The sequence below is a fragment of the Sardina pilchardus genome, chromosome 8 (assembly GCF_963854185.1).
Source record: "Sardina pilchardus chromosome 8, fSarPil1.1, whole genome shotgun sequence".
Classification (NCBI taxonomy): Eukaryota; Metazoa; Chordata; class Actinopteri; order Clupeiformes; family Clupeidae; genus Sardina; species Sardina pilchardus.
In genome coordinates, this window is record NC_085001.1 from 6,839,872 (window position 1) to 6,864,832 (window position 24,961).

The following is a 24,961-nucleotide window of genomic DNA, read 5'->3' on the forward strand; positions in this document are numbered from 1 at the left end:
GCTACAACTACAACATCGGCCTGGCTATGCCGTATGATATACTTCGAGGGCCCTCAACCACCTGATGACTCTGGAGGAATGTTGGGCTTTTATATTGACTGTGTATAAAGTATTTGTTTCTTTCTCGCTCTCATTTGTTTTTTAAACAACATACTGCTGAATTAATGAGCTGTATTAATGAATATCAATGTTGTTGATAATTCCTTTTAATTTGAAATACTGTATCACTGTCAAATTGGTATTTATCATGATTCATATAATCTATTCAACAGTGTCTGTGCTTTGGTTAACAATGAAAATATAATTTCTTAAATGCAGGTTTCCATTACTTCAGAATCGTTGTAAGAATCCTTTCAGCTGCATTTATCCATTTCTACAGTATTTGTTTTATTCGGTTTATATTGTAACTGTATGACTCATTGCCCTTGATAATTGATAGTATGAAAATGTAATACAAAAATTTATGAAAACAAAACATCTTAATGTGGCCAATAGTACTGGCCAACTGTTGAGAAATGTCACTTAGCCATGTGAACCGTGTGTTCAAAATGTAAACATTGAAATGTATTTTAACATTCAATATGAAAATGCATTATAGTGGTCCAAGACTATTGTGCTTCTACTCTTGTATGGGCTGAGAGCAAAAAGGCTACTAGCTTATGAAAGCCCCAAGAGCTGTTTGGCCCAAGTGGAAGGTGAGTGCTGTCCATGGTGCTGACTTGTGCCTTCGGACTGCAGTAGGCAAGAGGACGTCACTCCTACCCTGGAAATCCAGAGTTCTCGCGAGAGCACAATTTGAATTGTGTCTGCCCGATGCTCTGCCAACGAGCAATGCATGTTACTTTTACCTCAGGCATTGCGGGTAACCAATCAAATCGGTGTATCTGATATATGCCACACACACAAAATGAACATACACAGTCATGTACTTGATGTACACGATCATGTAGATGTTCTTGAAGACTTGTTCACATTTATTGAAGGCATGAAGGCAAAATAACACAATACAGTCATCAAAGTCACCATAGGAAAAGCAGGACAATTTTTCATCATCACCCATTATAAAAGCTAATCTACACCAACTGCTGGAATGTATTTTTTTAAAATCTGCTACTTGTCTCAAGAGAGAAGTTTGTTCATTCTGCTGTTGTGAAGTAAAAAAAGCTCCATCTCACGAGTGATGACTTTACTCCAGAGAGTACGGCATCCAGCGTGAGGCGTGAGAGAATTCCATGTCAGAATGTTTATGTAGCGTAATAACAACTGATAGCAACATCTCAGTGTTGCAAGGTCAGCAATTCTGGCTGAGGCCATTTGATGGATTGCATTTCATTAAGGCACAGTTGACCAGTCACCACAGAGAACCACCACGACTCAAAAGAGACTAACAGCTGGACAGGATCTGTGGACCCGTGATTGCAAAAAAGTTAATGATTGGTTGTACATTACGTCACCTTTGCAATGAACATTCAATTAGTGAGTTTCAGGTCTATCCTGGGAAAGTATATTCTAGATATTCAAAAACAATACACAAGCCTGATGGAAAATAGTTCACAACCAACATCACCCTACATTCCTCAAAGTACGACGTGACATATCTCATCTGTATTATGTAACAGCATTGTGACCAAAGAACACTGGAAAACATAAGGTACCCACACACGCACGCACACATACACACAAAAATCCACTACACCTGAACAATAAAATCTACAGCAGACAATTAAATAGGTCATTATTGGAGATGAAAGAGAACAACAAAACCAAAAGATGGGTAAGATGGGTTAGTATTGCAAACGCGTCACACCATCACAACGCAAGTCACCTGAAATAAGCCACTTAAGCCGTCCGGAAGACAGGCGATAGTAAACACTAACCACGACCACAAGAGTCAAAGACCTCCGCAGACACCATTTTAGGGCTGATTATACTTGCTGCTAACCATGCATGTGTTCGCATCAGGGCCACCATGCGTATTCAGCGTTTGTTCGGCCGTGCATATTGATGCCAGGAAACGTGACCCGTTCGCAAGATGTAATCTTGGGTGCTATCATGCGCTTTGGCTGCGTAGTGCTGCATCAAGTATGTAGACCGGACGCAGCAGGTCCCATACACATACTCTTGGTCTAACAGCGAGTATATCCTAGCCATAATAAGCATGTGTGTGGGTTGAAGGAGATTAATCTATCCTCAGTCAACATTCAATTATTAGACCATGGTCTGATAAACTCCATCCATAGAAGGAATCAAGGTCATATTTAAGCTTGTAGGGGGGGAAGGATTGATATTACCCACTTAATGATAGGCAGGAGTTCCATTTGGGCACTTTAAACAGCTGAGGAACTGACACAATGATACAACAAACAATACAGAAAAGTTCCAGTTAATCCCACGAATTAGCAGTATACAACAACCCTCACCCCTTCCAACTCAGAAGACGAGACCAATCATAGCACTCAATACATCCTTAGATAAATAACTTAAAAGTGTTTAACCTCTCCTACAGTCAGTCACCTCACACAAGCTTGTCTTAAAACATTGTGCTTGCCCAAAGTTGACAGCCCTCCCCATTGGTAGCTGGTGGTAGAGAGGAAAGTGGAGTAGGAGGGTAGATTTGGGGAGGCAGTGAGCTGAGCTCACATCATTTTGCAGCAGGAATTGTGCTTGCGTGCCTGAAAGAGAAAGAATCATCACATGGTTAGAACTGTATGTAATGGCCCACAATGCAGTCCACGAGTATAATAATCAGTCTATTGAAAGTAGCCTGGCTCCGCCTTTCTGCGTACTTTCACTCAATTTTCATTTACAAGAGCATGGTAGAACCAGGCTATAATGAAAGTCCCTTTCGTAACAAATTTGCTTCTGTCCTGGGCCAAAGACCTAGCATCACGTACCATCTGACCACTGCCAGCCAAGTCTCTTGCTTGACAGCATTCCAGAATTAACAATCACAGGGTAAATTGCAATAAAACTGACATAAAAGAGATATGAAAGAGATATGAAAGACAAGACACAATGATAAGCCTGATAGCGGTCACCTACTATGCCAAGGGTCACAATTATGTAAACCGTATAACAATAAACCCATATAAACCGTTTTACAGAGGTGACAATTCAGTCCAAGGTCGTGGTGCTCTAGCTGCTCTGTGATCACGCACAACCATCACAGTAGCATAGTATACCGTCTCCCTTATATTAGATTACACTAATGACGTGAGGTGAACATGCATCTGATGCGTGCTACAGAAGACAGTTCACCTACGTATGAATGTGCTGAGCAATCCAGAAGTGAGGAGCAAGCCAGAGGCCTGTGTACTCACGGTCTTGTAGAAGGCTTTGGAAGTGTCTCCCAGGTGCTCCGACCTCTGCACCAGGTCATCCAGCTTCTCTCCCCTCTGCAGCAGAGACTCCATAGTGTTGTGCTGGAAGAGGAAGCGCAGCATGTCAGCTCCAAATTCTGCATGTGTTTAAGTGTGTGTGTGTGTGGTTGGGGCTTCTTGACTCACCAAAATGACTTTGGTCTCTTCAACTTCAGCCTGTGCTCTTGTAAGGGCATCAGCTTCTTTTGGATTCTAAGAAGGGGGAAACACACAAAATAATTACTAACTACTTGCTATTTATACAGCATACACCTCCAAAACATCTTTATGGGATCAAGAAAGCAATCTTCCACAAGGTCTGAATCAAATTATTCAAAGTATCTATCACAACCTGTTATCCTGGCAGAAGGCCATTTGACATGCACATTGTGAACATGCATTGTGTGTGCATCTGTACCTGGTACTTAGCAAGGTAAGAATCCAGTGCAGCATAACGGATTGTATCAGGAGAACCTGTGGTCCACTCTGTGGAGTCTACTTGTCTAGAGAACTCCTCCAGCACCTAGGAACAGCAACACATATTGACTTGAATGATTTAATTGCATGACTTTATGAATATCAATATCAATATCAATATGAAATAGATACAGGTTTTCAAATAACACACCAATTTACCACCTCAAATTATCTGAGGTATTTTCATATGCAATTTTGATCCCTGATTCCAGATTCCTCCAGACTCAGAGTAACAGTAGATGGTCTCAAAAAGTCTCCTATACTGGCCCCAGCCATGGCGCAACTGGCTGGGGCACCTGCACTGTACACCTGCGACCCGGGTTCGATTCCTGCCCCGTGGTCCTCTCCGGATCCCACCCCAACTCTCTCTCCCACTCACTTCCTGTCACTCTCTACTATACTGTCCTATCTGATTAAAGGCATAAAAACCCAAACATATACTTTAAAAAAAACCAAAAGTCTCTTATACACACCTTGTCTATAAGTGAGAAGGCAACCCGCTGTGGATACTCGCTGTCAGCGACCACCACAGCGCTGAGACCATCATCCCGCACACAGGCATGACACATGTACTCTGAGGATTTAACGTCAGGAAAACACTGCGATCAGAAAGTGCAGGTAAACCACAGCATCCAGATCTAAAGTTTCTACAAGGCGCAACCTACTCACCTTTTTCTTTGACTGAAGACCGACTGCCACATGCAGAGCGCTCAACAATCAAAGAACAAGTGAAGGCCATGAACTCTTGTACACTGCAAGACACAATACAACAGTTAGGCTAAACGATGATTTGGGAATTTAAACGCAAATAGTGAACATTAGCCTACAAAAGTACACAAAAGTACAAAAGTAAGAGGGCACAGGTAGTGGGGAGGGCTCACCTTGATCTTTGAAAGAAACTAAATGATGACAAATCATATGCAGCTTTTAAGAGGTTGGTCCTCGTTGCTCCTTTACAGAGCACCCCAATGCTGTAGAGCTTCATGTTGTTGTTGTTGATGATGTCGTGACTGAATGTCAAGAGGGAGAATGTGTTGTAAAACGTCGCATGTGTAAAGTTATGTAAACTGCACATAGTATATTCTAAATGGGTGAATTAAGTACATTCAAAGCATCTTTGTAAAACATTTTTGTACTGACAAAGTACAATAAAGTGAACAGGGTTAGGCTACTCGTTGAAGCTAAAGAGCTATCGCGCTAGTTTAGTTGCGAAAAGGGCGTGTTTAGCGAATTCACCGATGCAAGTATTTCGTTAGCAGATATGATCTGATGACTTTACAAACTGGAAAGTGTGTAAGCAACGTTACTCACCGTTGACGTTTATTTCACTACTTATGTATCTACTTAATGACAGCCATACGTGCCATACGTACACTGCTAGCTAACTTCCTTTTTCCTTTAGTCACCATGGCAATGAAGTCCTACAATAAATGTTGCCCGGGTAGAAACGTGTATAATAATAAATATTTCCGGCATAAGATGACGAACAAATTCACTCACACAATTTTCCATATGACGTTTTTATTTACATTCGTGTAGTAATTTCACAAGTACAAAGCACAGTTCATTCATCTAGTGCTGAATATCAGAGGGTTTAACAGCTATCAGGCTACACGTTCATTTACAAGTCAATAAATAAAATGGTCAATCAATTATTACACAAGTTCAGCAAAAAGATCAGCTGAGGATATAATCAAAGTCTTAAATAACCTTTATAACACCTCTGATATAATACAGTATATTATTCTTCCTCCTCTTCTTTCTATCTATGGTAACTGTTCATCTCAGAACTTCAAGTCTCATCACCTATCAGCGCTTCCAAAAGGCCAACAACTTTCCTATCCAAACGTAGCCTATTCCAGTGTTAATGGATCATTGAATAAAATATGTTAATAAATGTAAGTGTTTAAAATGTGGTAAGTGTTTAAAATGTAAACAGGACCCTTTGTAAATCATGAGGTGTTTGAAATATTTGATGTAGGAACCTAGCCTATGTACATGCTCATAGACACTGAGATCAAAAGCTTCGGTGACAGGATATGACAATCATGAGTTCTGTGGAAGAGCTACCCAGTGTTTTACACTTTGATGATTATACAATCTCTGTGTATGGTGAGTTGCCCCAGAGGTAATGATGTCCACTGTTTACACTGAGAGCCTTGCGCTTCCAACTAATTCTTCCATCTGGAGAGAGATCTAAGAGAAGACGTGCATGAGCTGTAGCTAACAATGTAGTCCAGCTGTCCCGCAGTCCGAATTCTTCCTCCACTTGACACCCAGAGGGTACCATCAGCATCCCCTAGTGGGTCAACATGCAAGCGGCCATCTTGCAAGCTACTGCAGAGATCAGTGCAGCACCTCGTCCACTTCCTTCCTCAGACTGGATGAAAGTGATGTCACAGCTTGGCGTGAGTTCCCGCACAATCGTGTGAAACCTTTCTTGGAAACTAGGCAGAGGGGAAGAACAACAAAAACATGTTTAGTCTCCCTGTTGGGGCCTTTTCCCCCCTTCCAAGCCATTGCAAAGTACCATACAATCCGCCACACTGGCATAACCCTTTCTCCTTACCGAGGGTGGAGTTTGTAGACGGACCCGTCCACGCCCACAGTGATCTTGAGCGCCTCCTGGCTGCGGCGCTCCCGCATGCGATTGATGACACCAGCCAGTCCGGCTGCACACATATGGGCAGCCCGCGTGGAGACCCGTTCACACACTAGACGCACAATATCACAGTCCATCTCAGATGGCAGGACCCCGAGCGTGCTCAGGATATTGAAGATCTGTTTCCTGTCTCCTGAGTCACTGTAAGTTGGGATACAAACACAGTTATTAGTGAATAATATGATTCATTGAAAATATTTAGTAGATATATGAACACCAAGTGTATGTCAACAATATGCAATCTAAAGGTTAAATGTTGAATGCATTATATTTACGGTAAATAAATGAGTAAATAGTTAGTCATATAAATAGTAAGTGTTACATGATTACACATTGCTGTTTAATCTCGTCTGAACATTGTAAGAACTACAATGGTATGGATCAGGTCTGTGATCAATGGTCAGCTCCATAGTGATCTCAGGTCAGGGGGCACGTCACGCTGTGATTCTGACTCACCTCTCAATCTGCGACACAAATCGTGTCTCAAAGCTCCCTCTGGTCTTGAGGATGTCAGAAGCCTCGCCGTTAAACAGCAGGTCCTCGTTGATCAACTTCAGCAACACCAGGCGCACCAGCTCACCCATGTACTTGCCACTGATCAGCTTCTCATACCTGGAGAGGTGGGAAAACAAATGAAAGGGGAATGAGAATTAATGTCCAAGGGGAATTCATGTCCAAGATTATGTCTTGGACATTTAGGCGGCCACATAAAAATACATATCTGCCCAAAAGGACAAAGGAAATATGTATATCACATACAGTACAAACATAGGTACTTTCTACATATTCTGTTGTGACATTCAAGTAAATGCAACACATGTCACACCCCTTTATGTCCTGATGAATGGAGGATGATGATCGGAGGTGGGGTGCATCTTTTTGCTAACTCTCTCTGAAAGACGCAATCTACCCCTTCTTTGAGTGGAATTTTATAATGAATGAATGGTAAATGGTAAATGGACTGCATTTATATAGCGCTTTTATTGGCTTCTGCAAGCACCCAAAGCGCTTTACACATCATGCCTCACATTCACCCATTCACACCGATGGCGGATGCGGCCATGCAAGTCGCCAACCCGCTCATCGGGAGCACTGGGGTTAGGTGTCTTGCTCAAGGACACTTCGACAGGTTCAGGAGGAGTTGGGCTCGAACCAGCAACCTTCCAGTTACTGGACGACTCCTCTACCTCCTGAGCCACTGCTGAAGAGGACAAAAGGCTCCTGTTAAGTGATGGGACACCATATCTCCAGAACGCATCTGAGAGGGAAATTTGGAGACTGGATTGATCGGGAAAGAGTGTGACGCACGACACACACCCCAAGCAGCTTGTAACAGCTGAAGATAATGGGTGAGTGGGAGAAAGAGAGAGAGAGAGAGAGAGAGAGAGAGAGAGAGAAAGAGAAAAAAGAGAACAAAAGAAGTTGAGGAGGACAGACAGAATTCAAGTGAATTTCCCAGAGGAGCTGAGCTTGTTGGCTCACAGTAAACAGCCATTAGAGGCTCCCAGCTAATGAGAGCAGGCCATTAATTCACCTCTCTGTGTCCAGCAGCTGACGTGGCCCCCTGCTCCGGTCGGCCGTCTCACAGAAAAACAAGCCGGTCGCCTAGAGACCACACAAGAGTCTCGGCTTATCATCAGGTGAGGACCTCATGAAGACACGAGGCCTCGCAGAAACGGAGAGCGAGAGAGAGAGAAAGAGGGAGTGGCCGAGAGATAAACGGGGATGTAGAGAGGGAGAGAAAAGGCTATAGCTACTGCGTACATCATTACCGTGTTGATTCTAGCAGCAGAAGTGTGACCATAAAACGTGTGTGTGTAGGTCCATCAGACTAATCAGCTGACGTTTAATGTGCACACACGCACGTGTGCACGTCATAGCGCAGCAATTTCCTTGCAAGGGTGTTTACACGAGTCAACAGCATTTGACATATAGCCTAGTCTGTGTCTGTGTAGACTTAAAAGGATGCAATTAGGTGAAAAATATTCATCCCTAATGTTACAGAGATTCTGGTCAGGGTCACCATAAATGTCATTGCAGCTTGCACTGTCAGCTGCATACAACAAACAGCATCTAGAATATCAAGACCATGGATCAACAGTAGGCTAGTGGTTGCAAATGGACCTTGATCTTGCTTGGTGGATTGGGATGGGGATTGGGAAGACTATCAATAGGCTTACGTAGCCTACGTTTCTATACTGTAATTCATACCAATTCTTGCACCTCTGGTTAAGTGGCAATTTTATTTATTGACTTTATATCTGTGCACTGCTTAACACTGATTAAATTCAGTCTAATCTAATCCAATCTGATCTAATCTGATCAATCTACTCTGATCTAATGTCATAAAAAATATCATAGTTCAGTGCTTTAAAATGAGAAGGACTTACAGCTGCTGGCCAGGGTTGAGAGAGGTTTCGTCCACCACCCGATCGTATTCCAGTCGGAACTCCTCCAGCTCGCCGTTGGCCCCGAACGCACCCCACTCCGTGTTCACGCACATGCGGCCCTCCTCCCCCTCCACCAGCTCCACCGTCCGCATCTCCTCCATGTAACACGCGTTACAGCCTGTGCCTGAGAATTACCATGGAGAGAGAGAGAGAGAGAGAGAGAGAGAGAGAAGGAAAAAGAGAAAGATGGAACAAGGGAAATGGAGTTGGAGAGGAGGAAAGAAGGAATAGAGAAAAAGAGGGAGAGATCAGAAGTATCCGAAGATGAATCTGTCAGCTTTCTATATCTTGTTTCTGTCATTCCCTTCATTCCCTTGTTATCTGTGCTGTGAACATGAACTCCAGTGCATCCACTTACCAACAATCATGCCCACTTCACAGCTGTGGTCTTCATAGTAACAGGAAATCATGGTGGCTACGGTGTCATTCACCATGGCAACCACGTCCATTTCAAAGTCCTGTGAAGAAAGCGAGTCAGTTTAGATAAGAACCTCAACGTCTGTCTTTGAGAAAACAAAAGAAGGAAAATGGTTTTACGTCATTATTTTATAGGTTTGCTTTTGCAGTGTAACTGTTTTGTGTGGAAGTGTACATACCCCTCTTCTCTTGATGGCGTCTCTCAGTAACCCCACAACATTGTTCCCCTCAGCCCCAGAGGCTTTGAAGCCTTTGGTCCAGTTCAACAGAATGCCCTAACATATGCACACATAAATACAGTCAGTTCTCTGTGCCACTTGAAGGTGTGAAATATCAGTAAATCAATTGACCAGCCAATAACAACTGGGCATAAAAAAAATCAGTGAAATTTAGAAATCTTGCAACTGCAACTTTTCCCTCTCCCTAGCACACAGCACAGTCTAGAGACAACACAAAAGGTGTTTTTAAACGATTTGGCATCGTGTTCGAGTGCCTTTACCTTATCAAGGTCCTCATGCCGCACCGGGAAAGAGAAGGTGAATCCAAGAGGAAGCTTCTTATGTTTGATTCGGTGTTTGTCCAGAAAGTCAGAGATGCACTCAGCAATGTAGTCAAACAGCTGTGTGAGATGGGGAACCAAAGTTAGACCGTTACTGTGAACCTGAGGTTTTCTTGTTCAAGTCAGCCATAGGCTGATGATGTACGATGGGACTTTAGGTGGATGATCTGCAAATGTTTTTCTTGCTACACATTTCAATGATCAATCAAGAGGTTGGCCTACCATGCAGTCAGCTGTATTTAAAACAGAACTGACCCATTCAGTACGGATCAAGCAGTTTTTGAACAGATGCACAACACTGTAAGGACTTCTTTTGTAAAGTATATATTTGTTTGGCCTTTTATGCCTTTTTGCTCAGACTACAGATCACAGTATAGAGAGTGCAAGGGGGTGAGAGAGATTTGGGCACTTGAAGCCGGATGTGCCCCTCCCTGCCAGCCTGTGCCAGGGCTTCCTGTGGGTGGGTGGGTGCAGCGCTCACCATCTCAGCGGTCCCCGTCATGGCGTCCTGGGGGATGGAGTACATGTGGTGCTTGGTCTCCACCTTCCAGCCCTTCTCCTCATCCTCGCCCACCTTCACCAGCATCACACGGAAGTTGGTGCCTCCCAGGTCCAGAGCCAGGAAGTCACCCACCTCTGAGGGTCAGGTTACAGTTATAGCATTTAGAGGATGGCAACATGATAGCTAGTCAGAGTTAAGCTAAAATACAAGTTTAAAATTGATCCAGGAGGGTTTTTTTCCCCAATCTGAGGCTTCTTAAGGCTCACATTTAGGCAAAAACAAATGTAAGACTATTTTGGTTGCCTGTTCACACCCTTCCCACCGAGACACATTTATGATTTATGTTACATATGGGCTTATCTTAAGTGGTACAAGTGTGTGTTAACAGTTCTAGTTATATAGGGACCCAAATTACAGTTTCTCAGATTACTTTTTCACCTATCTAAAAAAAAGATAAAAGATAGGTACCTGAGCCCTCCGGGGTGGAGCGGACGTAAGTGGGCAGCATCTTGACGCTGGCCTCGTTGTGCGTCTCCAGACGTAGGCCTCGCTCCATCTCCTGCTGCATCCGCTTCATCACCTCTCGCAACTGCTCCTTCTTCAGCTGGAACTCCGACAGGATCTGGTCCACCTGGAGAAAACGAGAGAGAGAGAGAGAGAGAGAGAGAGAGAGAGAGAGAGAGAGAGAGAGAGAGAGAGAGAGAAGGAAGAGAGAGAGAGAAGGGAGAGAGTAGGGAGAGAGAGAAACAGCAAGAGAGACAGAAATAGAAAGCATGAGGAAACGTGAGATATGAAAGGAGAAAAAGGGAGAGAGTGAGGGAAATGGAGAGAGAGAGAGATAGTGGGTTAAGAGAGGAAAGATAGGCTTTTTGTCTTTCATAATTTTGTCTTCCTTACTCTTGAAATGTTTATATTCTTGAATATTATATTATTGTAGTTCTTGTATTGGTGCATCATGCCCTGCGTTTGTAAATTTAATTTATGGTCAATCGGGAGTCCAAAAGTCTTTTTGAAGGAAAAAAAAAACAGCTTTCGATGGTTTCATTTACTAATTTTTCATCTGACCATAAGTTGTTTTTCTTCATCACAAAGGCTTAACAGAGTTTTGAATATCACGTCCAATGTGAATATAAAAATATAAAAATGTTGCCCTTTCTTGTCTTCTGACTTCAATATGAAAATCTCGGTACAAAACCGAATGAAACCAATACAGTAGCTTTGCTCCTTACCATAAGAACTCTCTCCAGAATAGATTTGTGTTGGCAAGGCATCCCCAGTGGCTGCTCTCGATATGTTCTGACACAGAGCATCTTTGCAACGTTTCTAAAGGTCTGTGTGTGTGTGTGTGTGTGCCCGTCTGAAAGCTCTCGAGTGAGTATGTGTGTGTGTTCATGTGTGGACAGACCAGCTGTTTATATACTCTCAATGAGGGGGTTGGCCTGTAGGTGGTCTGCACTCTGTACTCACAGATGACCCCTCCCAACATGAACACATTAATGCCCACAAATACACGTTCACACACTCACTATCTCTCTCTCTCTCTCTCTCTCTCTCTCCCTCTAACACACACACACACACACACACATACACACACACACACACACACACACACACACGTCACTGAGTCACCTGATAATGGATCCATTGACGGTCAAGGACACAACATAATAGCAGGTTACTCAGGTTACTCTCCTTAATGGCTGTGATGTAGTCAGTTTTATACCACCTCATATTCACAGTTCAAGGACAACAAAGTGTGATTTGAGTAATGTGTGTGTGTGTGTGCGTGTGCCTGTGCACGTTTAACTGTGTAGGTGTGCTTGTGTATGTGTGTGTGTGTGTGTGTGTGTGTGTGTGTGTGTGGGGGGGGGTTGCTTTTGAAAGTGGTTGGTTTTGATAATCTGGGACTTGATTTAGCAGAGGTGGGAGTAAGTCACACATTGGCACATCACATGCAAGTCTCAAGTCCAAACCATCAAGTCTTGGGTATGTTGACGTTCCACGTCACTGTGGTGAAAATCGAGCAAGCCAAGTCAAGTCTCTGATATCAAGGAAGTGTAACCTGTGTTGTGTTGAATGGCACGCTTCAGCCTGCTATAGCTCTCTCACTAGCACAACTCTCAACGGCATCTGGCGGGAGTTTTACATTACGTGCACATAACGTCCACACTCGGCCAGACTCAAACCTGCAAACAGCAACACCTCGGATCGGAAATCGAGTGCATTAGCAATAGGGCTAAAAGTGACAACACTCCTAATCTTTTCTCTGATTAATCTCATTTTTGGCTTTGCAATGTTTGTAAACCCTGAGGCTGTTTTTTTTTTCATTTCACCTGAATGCAGTAGGCCTACTTTGCTAAACGATAAACCCCAAGGTGTTGTAGGTTCTAGTGATTTTAGAACACATACTGTAAGAGGCACTGTAATTCACAACACAAAAAAAGAGAAAACAGAGAGGATCCCATTTAAACTGCATGGTTTCCCTCTGTGTCTCTACTGCATACTGGCCAGGTGTGCACACAATCTCAACGTCTGAAAGCTATATTGACATTTCGTTTAGAAAGTCAAGTCCTTTCCAGTCATTTGATTCAAGTCTCAAGTCATGAGTGTGTAGTCAAAGTCAAGTCAGGTCTTATCAATGTTTGTGGCAAGTCCTCAAAATGTCAAAAAAGTTGTCATTCCACTCCCCCATCCCTGTGGTTTAGAACTTGGCTTTGCCTTAAATTAACATTTTTGGTGGAAGCACTTCTTTGAATGGTAAAAAATCTGTATCTAAAAATAATTGACTTGTGTTCCTAACCCCTCTAAATATAGACTTCACCCTGCTAAAAATAGTTCGTTCACCTGGCAAATGTGCCCCAATTGAGCTTTGCTTATCAGTAATGTTTACATTAGGAGACCTTCAACATTGCCCCAAAATGTGTGTCACTGTGATGAAACACAAACGGATCAGTCCTTCTCTTATACTGTAGCATGCTGTTGATGGACTGAGCAAAAAGTCACGAAAGTCAAAAGATATGATATAGACAAACGACCGTTTCCCTCATGCCACTGAAAGATGCTGGACAACAGAATGACCCCATAATCTTCCTCTCTCTGCCCTGAGCAACGTGGAGGTTGAGTTTACAGCATCTTATCAGCTCAAACACTGGTTTATAATTAAACATGACCCTCTCTCTCTCAGGCCATGCGGCCACTCTCCTCATGATGCAACACTGAGTCATGTGTTCACCAGAGAAAAAAAAAGAAAGAAAAGTAGATTGAATATATAAGGATGTCCAATTGCGCCTTTCAAAAAAGAAACTGGGAATTGTGTTAAAGCAACACTTATGTGGTTCTTTTTCCTGAGAAGAACAGCTGCAAAGTCATTTGGATGCTTCATTGACATGCAATATGGAGAATGGAGTCTCTGGCATTGCCAGTGTGCACCAGGAACCCCTGGTTTTGCACCATATAACATTGCTGCTACAGGTATAGGAGCACAACCTGTTTAATCAGTTGTAGATGAATTGGGCACTCCCTTAGCACAACGTACCCAGTATATTGAACATTCATGAAAAGGGGAATTCCTGCATGTTATGGTTAATTCCCCACGATTAGTTCACAATAGCTCTTTTAAAAAACAGACTTCAAATGAGAGGGTGTTTTGGGAAGATGACATTTGGCATGACAGAGGAGAGAGAAATATAAAAGAAAGATAATTTGCAAAATCCTGTGCCCCTGTCAGGCTCTGTGTAGTCCTGGCAGCATTGCCCACGTGTCAAGGGGCGTGGATGGGTATTTAAGGGGCTCTACACACTCTTTTTGGGCACTACAGTATCTTTGATTTTGGGCACTGGTTGCCATTGAGGCATATTCTCTGTCACACATACTGTATCTTTTATCTCTCTCCCTCTTTCTTTCTTATTGACACAGGCATCACATGCATACATTTCATTTATCTTTCTTTCCCCTTGATATTTGATTGCAAATATTTATTATCTTTGATTACTTTAAATAGAATACTTTTGGGTTAACCTTACAGTATTTCTGTTGGCTGCCTCCATTTTATGTTGTGGTTAAGAGCCAGCCAATACACATCAGTAGAGTCTGAGTGTGCACTTGGACTATTTGTAAACCGTCATCTCACCTATAAAACCTCTCTCTCTCTCTCTCTCTCTGCTTAACTGACATTAAGTGCTGTTCCAATGTGTATCATGGTGCATCAATAAAATAAAAAGCAAACAAAAACAAATATTGTGTAAAAGTAAACACTATTGCTTTTACATGCGCCACTACATTGCAGTTATCTACGAGATTAATGACTAAGGGTGCCTAATCATATTTCAGCCTGATTGAGTTCCTTATCTGTTAAAACACTGTACAGGAGTAGCTTCTGCCAGTTACTGGAAAGTCGAGATAAGATAAGGTTCTTCTATCTTTTATTAACTTATGGTTATGGTTATGGTTTTAGCATTTAACACAAATTGAAAAGTTGCCAGCGTTGCCATCACTCAACAAATACATAAGCCATTGCTTATCATATGATATAACTTAGGTCACACGTAGACAGCATGACATGAAACAAGACACGTTTCATGAAATAAACACATGAAATAACCTTTCTGTAATCTTTTTTTCCTTCATCTGAAAAGCCCACTTTTTTTTTTTAGTATATGTTAAAATTACATACTAAAGGACAACTTAGCTCAGGGTCAACAACATTTTGAATACATTTCAACATAGCAACTTCAAACAGATTTCAGCTATTTAAAAAAAAAAAAAAAAAAAGCAAACAGACAACAAACATCTGTCTTTCAACAGGCCAGCCACGCAATTGTGTGTTGAAATTGATGCAAAATGTACTTTCCCTGAGCACACTCAGCAGTTGTGTCATTTACAACACATCACTTTTTAGAGTGCAGTATTTCTTGTTTCCTTGGACCTCAGAATGATCCAGAACAGAATATATTTATTTGTCATTATGAAGCACATACGTCTAACCAAACACCCTCCACAGTCAACACATGTTGTCTGTTGCTGTTTTTCTTCCTGGTTATTTACTGGTGAGCTTTCTGGTTTTAGAAACCTACTTGAAAGCAGTGTATGAAAGTTCAGATACGTCATATCCTCTCAGCATTATGCAATCGTTCCCTCATTCTCTGTTATATTCATTCATTAATGTCTTCCTGAATATTTGGGTGGAGGGTGGGGTGGGGGTGGGGGTTGAGGGGAGCAACTCCAAATCGACAGATTTTTTGTTCATGTCAATAAATACTTTTTGGAGGCTGTGTTCAAAAACAAAATATGCTGCATAGATTCACAGAAGAACATTGATCTGTATTAAGGACAGGGAAATTAAGTGAAGAAGGATGAGAATCACAGCTGTTCTGTCCTGCACACTGTCCTTGGATGCAATATTTTTTGGACTTGCTCCTTATCTTTTATGCATTCAAAAACGACAGACGTTTAACTCAGCATGCAGGTTGATCACAAATACAATGCTTTTGTGAAATACAAATGCCTTATAATCTCATTTACAGTGCTAGATACCATATGTTACACAATACAATATTATGTGTTGTACACATGTTAATCCAAACGCATAGCTAAAAAACACCATGTGCCGTGTGAAAGCGATCACTTCTAATTTTGCTTCGTTACCTTTTCCTTGGTGTGCGGATCCATCCCACATCTCTCTCCGGTCATGTATGCTAACTACTGAAGAAGACGTAGCCTTTTATGAACAAGCAGTGCAAACGTTTTGAGACAATTTGTTCTTGTTTCAATTTGAAAATCAAGTCACTCCTCCTCTGTGATTTGTAACTGGATATTCAAATGGCTTTATTTGTCCATCTTTTTTTATTATGCTTGTTACAGTCAGCAAATGACTAGTTTTATGGACAGCAAGCCATCCCGGTCATTTTCCCAGCACTTTATGGTTAGAAGTGCACTTACAAAAAACCTTATGGGGCCAACATCATTGCAATTCTTTCATTTTCAACTTTAGCAGGCGATGTTGAACAATCCTTTTAAACAATCCTTTGCCAATAAACCAGTGTTTGCTTCCAAAAAGGCTGTAGGCCTATCATACAGGCCTGTGAAGAGGGCTCTTCTGTCTAGTTGTTTTTAAACGTACATCTCCACAGGGTCCATGTAGATCATCTTGCGTCAACAACAGGTGTTCTTTTCAGGGTCTGCTCAGACACCATATTGCACAGTGGCACCGTCGCCAACCTCAGCAGTCTTCCGTACAGTGTGTCCTGAAATAATCCCGCAGTTATAATCCATCCACCAAATGTTTCCTTTTGCCAAGATCGGTATTCCTTTCCTTCTTTGGGTTCTTTTGACTTTTCATAAAGACACCAGCTCTGACAGTAACTATGGAAACCAAACACTTCCACCCATTTTGAAGTAGCCTAACTCAAATACACACATGTAAGCATAGCCTACACACCTGGCCAGATCCACACAATCTCACCGCACACAGGTGGTGTGGGGCTACGCAGTGGTTTCCATGCCAACGCTCTCCAAAGGCGCTGTCCTGGAAATCTCTCAATACAGCTGTGGTATGGAAAATACTTAACAGGCCGTGGGTTAAGTGGCCAGGGGGAAATTGTTAAATGGGGCAAAATTACTTGAGAAAACACTGAATGAGTAGCCTACAGCCATGCCACTTGCATGAAGAAATTTGATTGGCCCACAGCTCCACCAATCATAGGCATCAGAAAAGTGCCCGATGACAAGCAGAGGCCTAAGCATGCAAGGCACCTTCAGGAATTTTTCAGACCAAATGAATGAGGACCAGAATCGATAGACCAGATGACCAATATCACTGTTTCTCCAGTGATGTTGATGCAACTGAGTTTTTTTGTGTGTAATCTACCAGTGAGTTATCTGCTGTAAAGTGATTTTACATCTGATATCTGTTGTAACAGCCAAGCAACTGTTGTAACAGCCAAGCAGGGTATCCTGAGCTAGTGGGTATGCAAGTACACTTATACCAAGTAACTGTTGTAACGGCCAAGCAGGGTATCCTGAGCTAGTGGGTATGCAAGTACACTTATACATCCTTCATGTGACCATATGGCAAAAAAATTATTTTGAAGATGATTATACAGTAAAAATAGGAGACATAAAGTGAGACATTGGTGCATAACTATTTCAAACCAAACAGATTAAACCTCTCACTCTACGGAACCAAGTGGAGTATTTTAAATTAAATCAGAATTGTAATCTTTATTTCGTTTGAGTTGAACTTAAATCTCATCAGTGAAGATATCTCAAATTTCAGCTATGCATTAAATGTTGATGGCAATTATTTATTTGTTAATTTTGTTAGTCTGGTTGATGGTTGGTTACAAAACAGATTGAAAACCCTGAAAGACACAAAATGGAACTTTTCATCCCCCATAGATCCAGTCCTCTTGGCTTATATCCCCCTCTACTGTCTCAGCACACGAGATGAATAATGATGCATTCACTCTCTGAGCACTGTTCTCGAACAGTCACAGCACCAGGTCACCATGTCCTGATAGGATGATGAGCACGAGTTGCCAGCATGTGGGTGTTTTCAATTCTGTATAACAAAAGTCAGGGATTCCCTAATATCAATGGGAAACTGAAATTGGAACAGCAAACTGCCGAGTAGCAACATTATTCCAAAAGCTGCTATTTGTAGCCTATTATCAGCTTTTAGGGTTGTCTTCATACTTCATACACACACACACACACACACACACACACACACACACATCCACTCAAAACTCTACCACACCTTCCCCGACTGTTTCCTTCTCATTGGAATCTGACCACTTAGGTTCTTATCACGGGCCCCCAGCACACACAGGTCTCAGATGGCCATGTAAGGGACTGTGCTAGCCAGCAGCATCTTTTTATAGGGAGGGTAGGAGATAAGGGGCTCCATACATATAACACTAATCAGCCAGGCTAGTGTCCTGGGCACACACATCATCACACAGATACACTCACAGCATCCACACACAAACACCGGGGCCACTCAAACAGCAACCAACATGGTGAGTAAAGAAAACTATATTGAATATTTTATTTTTTCAAGATTATGTTGCATTTAATTGTGTCATTTGGTTAAACACAAACATGTATTTGTATACACTACTCATCAAAAGTGAGGGATATTGGCTTTCGGGTGAAATTTCAGGATTAATCTAGACCTCACTATAGCCTTTACAGGTGAACTTAATGTTACCTTCTCTAAATTTTTAAATGTGCGTGTCCTAAAGTTCAATATTTTAGTACTTTGTCCTGACACAATACATTTCACCCGAATCCCTGACGTTATTGTTAGTGTATACAGTAGTTAGTTAGTTAGTAGTGTAGACTATAGCTAATGGCAGTCTAGGACTAAGTTAAAGCCAAATACTCAAATGTGTTGATGAGTTAAATTGGGAGAAATGAATGTGAAAGAAGTACATTAATGGCAAACCACCACACGCTTTTTAGCATGTCAAATTTGAGACCAGTTTGGTTAGAAAAAACTGGAAAACAATTAAATAAAAGGAGATAAGATTCAAATAAGGAAGTAAAGAACAAATATGTATCTTTACAGAAATTACCTAAGAACATTCTGATAACATTTCAGTTTAATGCATGTAAATAATAATTTGCTAGATGTGGGAATAACTGAAAGTTCTTGTTTTCATGTTTCCATTGAATGACACCTGACCTGGCTCCATATGAAGCTCAGACACTGAAATAGAAAAGCTTTTATCTTCATTTTGTCTTCCACCAGGCCAGTAAGAAAGCAGCAGCCAAGAGAGGCAAGACTGCTCAGAGAGGCTCTTCCAACGTGTTCTCCATGTTTGAGCAGTCCCAGATACAGGAGTTCAAGGAGGTACAGTTATAAAACATCCAACATCTTTTATTCAGAACAGGCACTGTGATGGATTTTTTTCTACTGCTCAGTGAAACTACCTTGTGGGTATCTCCTGACTTGGCACGCAATCCATTAAATTAGAAAATTCTGTCAACCTACTGTAATGATATTTCAATGTACATTTTTATAAGTAGAGGAAAGGATTTTGTCATTACTATCCAACGGCAAAAAGCCATGAAACTGAACATATTATTTTCAACTTTATTTCCAAAGGCCTTTGGTTGCATTGATCAGGATCGAGATGGTGTCATTAAAAAACAGGACTTGAAGGAAACCTATTCACAACTGGGTAATATTTGATGCCAAATATACCAAATATGCGTGTGTGTGTGTGTGTGTGTGTGTGTGTGTGTGTGTGTGTGTGTGTGTGTGTGTGTGTGTGTGTGCACACTTGTGCATGCCTGCATAAGTGCTGATGGTTAGTGCTGCTGTTGCTCTCTGCAGGGAAGCTGAATGTACCAGATGAGGAATTGGAGGCCATGTTGGCAGAGGGAAAAGGCCCTATCAACTTCACCGTGTTCCTCACTCTCTTTGGAGAGAAACTTAATGGTAAGAACTTTATCAACACATACTAAATTTGACTGAAAAAATCAACAACTGTGTTGCTGTAATAAGGAATTTGTTCTACTGTGCATGTTGAAGAAAAGATAGGGCTAAAGCTTTACAACATGTAACATATTCTTTTCAAATATAATATATTCTGTTTCTTGATAACTAATTCTCTTCAAATCAGGAACGGACCCAGAGGAGACCATTCTCAATGCCTTCAAACTGTTTGACCCCAATGGGACAGGATTTGTCAACAAGGAAGAGTAAGTTACCGCGATTACAATAGGAGGTGGGGAGGGAGAGAGAGAGAGTGAGAGTGACTGTGAGTTTGTTGGAAAGGGGGGGGGGGGGGGGGGTATTCATAATAAATCTATATATAATACTGTAAGTCAGCAAAATAGGCATATTTACAGAACAAACATTTGTTTGTGTGTGCAGGTTCAAAAGGCTTCTTATGAATCAAGCAGACAAATTCAACACAGAGGAAGTAAGTCTACATGAATTATTTTCCTATATGAAATAATTACATTCGGAGCACTTAATAGTTTTACAGCATACACTAAGAATATTATCATATCATTTGGATCTCCTTAACGGTTACTCTCCTCTAGGTGGAACAAGCTTTTTCTGTGGCACCAATTGATGTGAGCGGCAACATTGACTACAAGTCCCTTTGTTACATCATCACGCATGGTGATGAGAAGGAGGAGTCGTAATAAGTCTTCAGATTAATCTGTGTGAAAACCTCAAGGGTCCCCTGTTCCACAACTTTGTAGGTGTACTGTAAGACATGTTTTGAGGCTTAGTGTCCAATGTCTGTCTGATTTTATGGTGAAAACGTTTCGATATATATTTCTGAGATGGTTATGGTTATGGTTATTTAGCAGACGCCGAGATACATGTTACATCCCATTCATTGAATACATCCAAAGCATTTGCAATATTACTGAAGTCTGATGTGTTTTCTCTTCTCTATTCTTTCTAATTACATACTCAAATACAGTAGGGCTGGGGGCGCTGTGGTGCAACAGGCTACAGCGCTCGTGCCATGTACGGGCCCGAGTGCCCATGGGGACCCAGCTTCACGTCCGACCTGCGGTCATTTCCCAATCCCACCCCATCTCTCTCTCCCAATTGTTTCCTGTCTCTCTCCACGGTCCTATACAAATAAAGGCAAAAAACCCAAAAAGTATATTTTAAAAAAGAAAAAAATACAGGCTATTACCAGACTAAGCTCAATATTTTACGATTGAACATTAGTCTGGGGAGTCTGAGCTGTATTTCTACCGCATAAGAGGCATGATCGATGGCCATAGTACAATACAGGCGGAGGTCTGCACTTTCGGAGTGCTTTTCTAGTTGTTTATTGTTACCCTGTGATTATGACCTTGATTTGGTCTATTCCACATGTTTATTTCCTTCTCTTGAACTCTTACATTCTCTATATTTTGGGGCAGCCATGGCCTACTGGTTAGGGCGTCGAGCTTATAACCGGAGGGTTGCCAGTTTGTTCCCGACTAGACCACGGCTGAAGTGCCTTTGAGCAAGGCACCTAACCCCTCACGGCTCCCCGAGTGCTGCTGGTTGGGCAGGCAGCTCACTGCTCTGGGTTAGTGTTTGTTTCAACTCACTGTGTGTGTTCACTAATTTGGTTAAATTGGGTTAAATGCAGAGACTGAATTCCCTCACGGGATCAAAAAAGTATATACCTATACAGTACTTACATGCTGTGATGCAAAATACAAATGTTAAAATCAGTCTTGTTTAGACTCTTCATATCACTGAGATATTAGTGTTACAGATGGTTTGAAATGTTCTGTTTTCTTTCAGAACGAGGAAATGTGTTGTTCTGTGATAATGGGGAACCTGAGGTGCGTTCAAACTCAGCAAACATTTGCAAACGTTTAAGAAGATCATTTACGGGTGTAAACATTCCATTGTAACGGTAATTGCATTGTTACCTTCTGTCAAACTCACGTCCAGCTCCACTGTATGTTTGCAGAGAACTACAGTACATCCGCACACTGTTTGATTGTTTGCAAACATTCACTAATTTTATTCACTCCCTCTTTGAATAGAATAGAATAGAATAGATATATACTTTTTTGATCCTGTGAGGGAAATTTGTTTCTCTGCATTTAACCCAATTTAACCGAATTAGTGAACACACACAGCACACACACAGTGAGGTGAATCACACACTAACCCAGAGCAGTGAGCTGCCTGCCCAACCAGAGGCGCTCGGGGAGCAGTGAGGGGTTAGGTGCCTTGCTCAAGGGCACTTCAGCCGTGGTGGACTGGTCGGGGATCGAACCGGCAACCCTCCGGTTACAAGCCCGAAGCCCTAACCAGTACACCTCGGCTGCCCTTTGTTCTTTAGACAGTGGGTTAATGGCCCTTGAAAATAAAGTAAAAAATAAAGCTCATTAGCTTCTACCAGAAATCCTCAACCTACCTGTAGAGTCACTGTGTCTTCTATCTGGGACAGGGGCGTAGCCAGAGGGGTGGCTCCAGGTGGCACAGGCCACCCTTGAGATTAAAGAGTCACTTCACCCCATAACTCCACACACTTCACATTTCTGAAAACGGCTTTCAAAATGGGCGAGACGTTCTGAAATTTGGAGAGAGAGTGCAGCACTGTTGCAACCAATCAACCATGGTGATTTCGTGTCAATCTGGGAATGAGTGCTGCAGACATAGCTTATCACAGGTAGGCTAATCAGGACAGCAGGTGTTGGGGCGTTTCAGTCCTAATTTGTAACGACCCGGTGACGTAGTGTCGGACTAGAAGTGCAGGACAACGTCAGCATTCCAATAGTATTTTGGACCAACATGCCATGGCATGTTTTCAAACGGTAGTATGCGCGAGAGAGCAATATCTCCAATACAAAATAAGACGAAATGTTACTTTTGTCGAGAAACACGATTTTTGTCAATATTAACCCTGGTAATAGTACAGTTCACCACTTATGAGTATTTTCAATCAATCAACAGCTCAAAAAAACTATTTTAGGGTGCAGTGACCCTTTAAATCGACCAGTTGGCTGCAACCCTGAATATTTGAAGTAAGATAGAATATGGATTAACTTAAATTGAGGACAAAATAAGACAGAAGCCCTAGTGTGTGGGGTGCACATGAGAACATAACACCATCCAAACTAAAATGCCTCATGGAAACAAGGCACCCCTGCCGAAGACAACCTGTCAAGTACTTGAAAGGTAACATCAACAGTTGAAGACTTCACTAATGTAATGGCAAACATCTGCATTTTCCAAACAAGTTGGCTAGGCATTTTGCGTGTCTTACAATGTCGGCTAGTTCACCATATTTGTTGGCTTGAACGCTAATATATTGGTCGCAACTTTATGATTGTGTAAAATTGTTGGTTCCCAAACCAGACCAGTTAAAGGGATATTCCGCCATTTTTGGAAATAAGCTCATTTCCCACCTCCTCTCGAGCAAAACAATCGATATTTACCTTTTTCCCGTTCATCCAGCCATTCTGTGAGTCTGACGATACAACTTCTAGCTTCAGCCTAGCATAGATCATTGAATCAGATTAGACCGTTAGCTTCTCGCCTGCTAGCACCATAGTTACAAGTGACTAAGATTTCTGGTAATTTTCCCATTTAAAACGTGTCTCTTCTCAAGTTAGAAAGTGCAATAAGACCAACTGAAAATGAAACCTGCCGTTTTTCTAGGCTGATTTGACACGGAACTACAATCTCATCTGGCGTAATAATCAAGGCAAATTGCAGAGATTGAGAACGTGACGTAAAACGCAACGCATTTTGGGAATCGGTGGCCCAAAACTTAAGCTGTTTTACTGACGTGCGGGAACAACGAAGTGCAGTTTTCGAAATGCCGTTTACCTACTGTGTTATTAAATTCAATAGAGTAACATGAAGCTTATCTTTTATCGTTTTCCAGCGTGGAAAAATTATAGTACACGCCATGTTTCAGAGATGACAAAAAGGTGAGAAATGGCATGGATAGCAGCAGTAAGGAAGCGCAAGATTATGTTCTGTTTTTTTACACAATTTTTTCACGCTTAGTTTTCATTATTATCATGCCAGATTATAGACCCAGAACACTAGTTTACATGGGCTGGCATCAGGCGAGCCAAACATACCCATAATTCTTTGTGTTTTGATGACGTTGGTCACGTGTCTTAGCGATCTCTATAGGCAACCAGCAGGAAGTAGTGCGTAATATCACTGCGCCCATGTTACGGTGTACATTCCTTATACGTAGATACATGTATGTGTAGGATTTTCCACAGTGGCTGATCAACCAAGTCCTTTTCACATTACACATGCATACGAGTTTGCATACGGTAGGCTAGCCTATACAAGTCTCTACTATGCACATGGCTAGTTGATTTACAGTACAACTTGTAGGAAAGTTGGAGTGATCACTGTCACAAAATGAAATAGCCAATGCCCCAATCAACAGTGAGGCCAGGACTCCATGAACACAAATTGACTATTTTATACAAATTCAATCAACAGTTTTTGTATAAGTTTCAAGACAGAAAGCCTTTATTTTAAAATTAAACAAGATTATATAAAGCAATCAGAACAAGAAAAAACCAAAGAGGAAAAATCCAAAGACATAGATGACAGCTAGACAGATGAAAAATGACAATTAACTGTTATTCATGTAATAATTGTATGATTAATTCAAAATGTCCATTATGAGGACTATGCCTTTACATTATAATTAGGGCTGGGACTCGATTAAAAAAATTAATCTAATTAATTAGAGGCTTTGTAATTAATTAATCGAAATTAATCGCATTTTAATTGTATATAAATATATGACCTGAGAACAGTGAGAAGTATTTTTTTTTCACATGGATTTTTAGTATAGCCTACTATTGGATAATGACTGAATACATAGGCCTAAGCTTAAGCAACAAAAATATTGTTTATTAATAAGTCAAACAGACCAGTGCAATTTTTGCCATAAAGTGTAGCAATACCATATTTAGAAATAGTACATTTTCAGAAATGTATGTAGCCTATAGATAGGTAGACCTTCTGTAAACTATAATACTGTGATATCCTGTTTATTGTGTCACCTGTTA

At 41.5% G+C, this 24,961-nt stretch overlaps 3 protein-coding genes across 3 annotated transcripts; 1 reads left to right on the forward strand and 2 right to left on the reverse strand.

Moving 5' to 3' along the window:
- Positions 1-961: 961 nt before the first annotated feature.
- On the reverse strand, positions 962-5,255 carry LOC134088526 (synaptobrevin homolog YKT6-like). Its single transcript, XM_062542515.1, has 8 exons — positions 5,148-5,255; positions 4,718-4,846; positions 4,506-4,588; positions 4,310-4,410; positions 3,778-3,882; positions 3,507-3,572; positions 3,321-3,422; positions 962-2,672 (listed from the first exon to the last, which is right to left on the reverse strand). Exons 2-8 carry the CDS (start codon positions 4,819-4,821, stop codon positions 2,637-2,639), a joined length of 597 nt encoding a protein of 198 aa, XP_062398499.1. The 5' UTR covers positions 4,822-4,846; positions 5,148-5,255; the 3' UTR covers positions 962-2,636.
- A 104-nt stretch (positions 5,256-5,359) lies between these two features.
- Positions 5,360-11,792, reverse strand: LOC134088530 (hexokinase-4-like). Its single transcript, XM_062542520.1, has 10 exons — positions 11,656-11,792; positions 10,895-11,057; positions 10,406-10,560; positions 9,865-9,984; positions 9,545-9,640; positions 9,307-9,406; positions 8,889-9,072; positions 6,955-7,110; positions 6,406-6,639; positions 5,360-6,283 (listed from the first exon to the last, which is right to left on the reverse strand). Exons 1-10 carry the CDS (start codon positions 11,734-11,736, stop codon positions 6,136-6,138), a joined length of 1,437 nt encoding a protein of 478 aa, XP_062398504.1. The 5' UTR covers positions 11,737-11,792; the 3' UTR covers positions 5,360-6,135.
- A 6,556-nt stretch (positions 11,793-18,348) lies between these two features.
- On the forward strand, positions 18,349-20,727 carry LOC134089502 (myosin regulatory light chain 2, atrial isoform-like). Its single transcript, XM_062543946.1, has 7 exons — positions 18,349-18,444; positions 19,179-19,280; positions 19,536-19,611; positions 19,767-19,871; positions 20,056-20,134; positions 20,310-20,358; positions 20,483-20,727. Exons 1-7 carry the CDS (start codon positions 18,442-18,444, stop codon positions 20,585-20,587), a joined length of 519 nt encoding a protein of 172 aa, XP_062399930.1. The 5' UTR covers positions 18,349-18,441; the 3' UTR covers positions 20,588-20,727.
- The last annotated feature ends 4,234 nt before the right edge of the window (positions 20,728-24,961 follow it).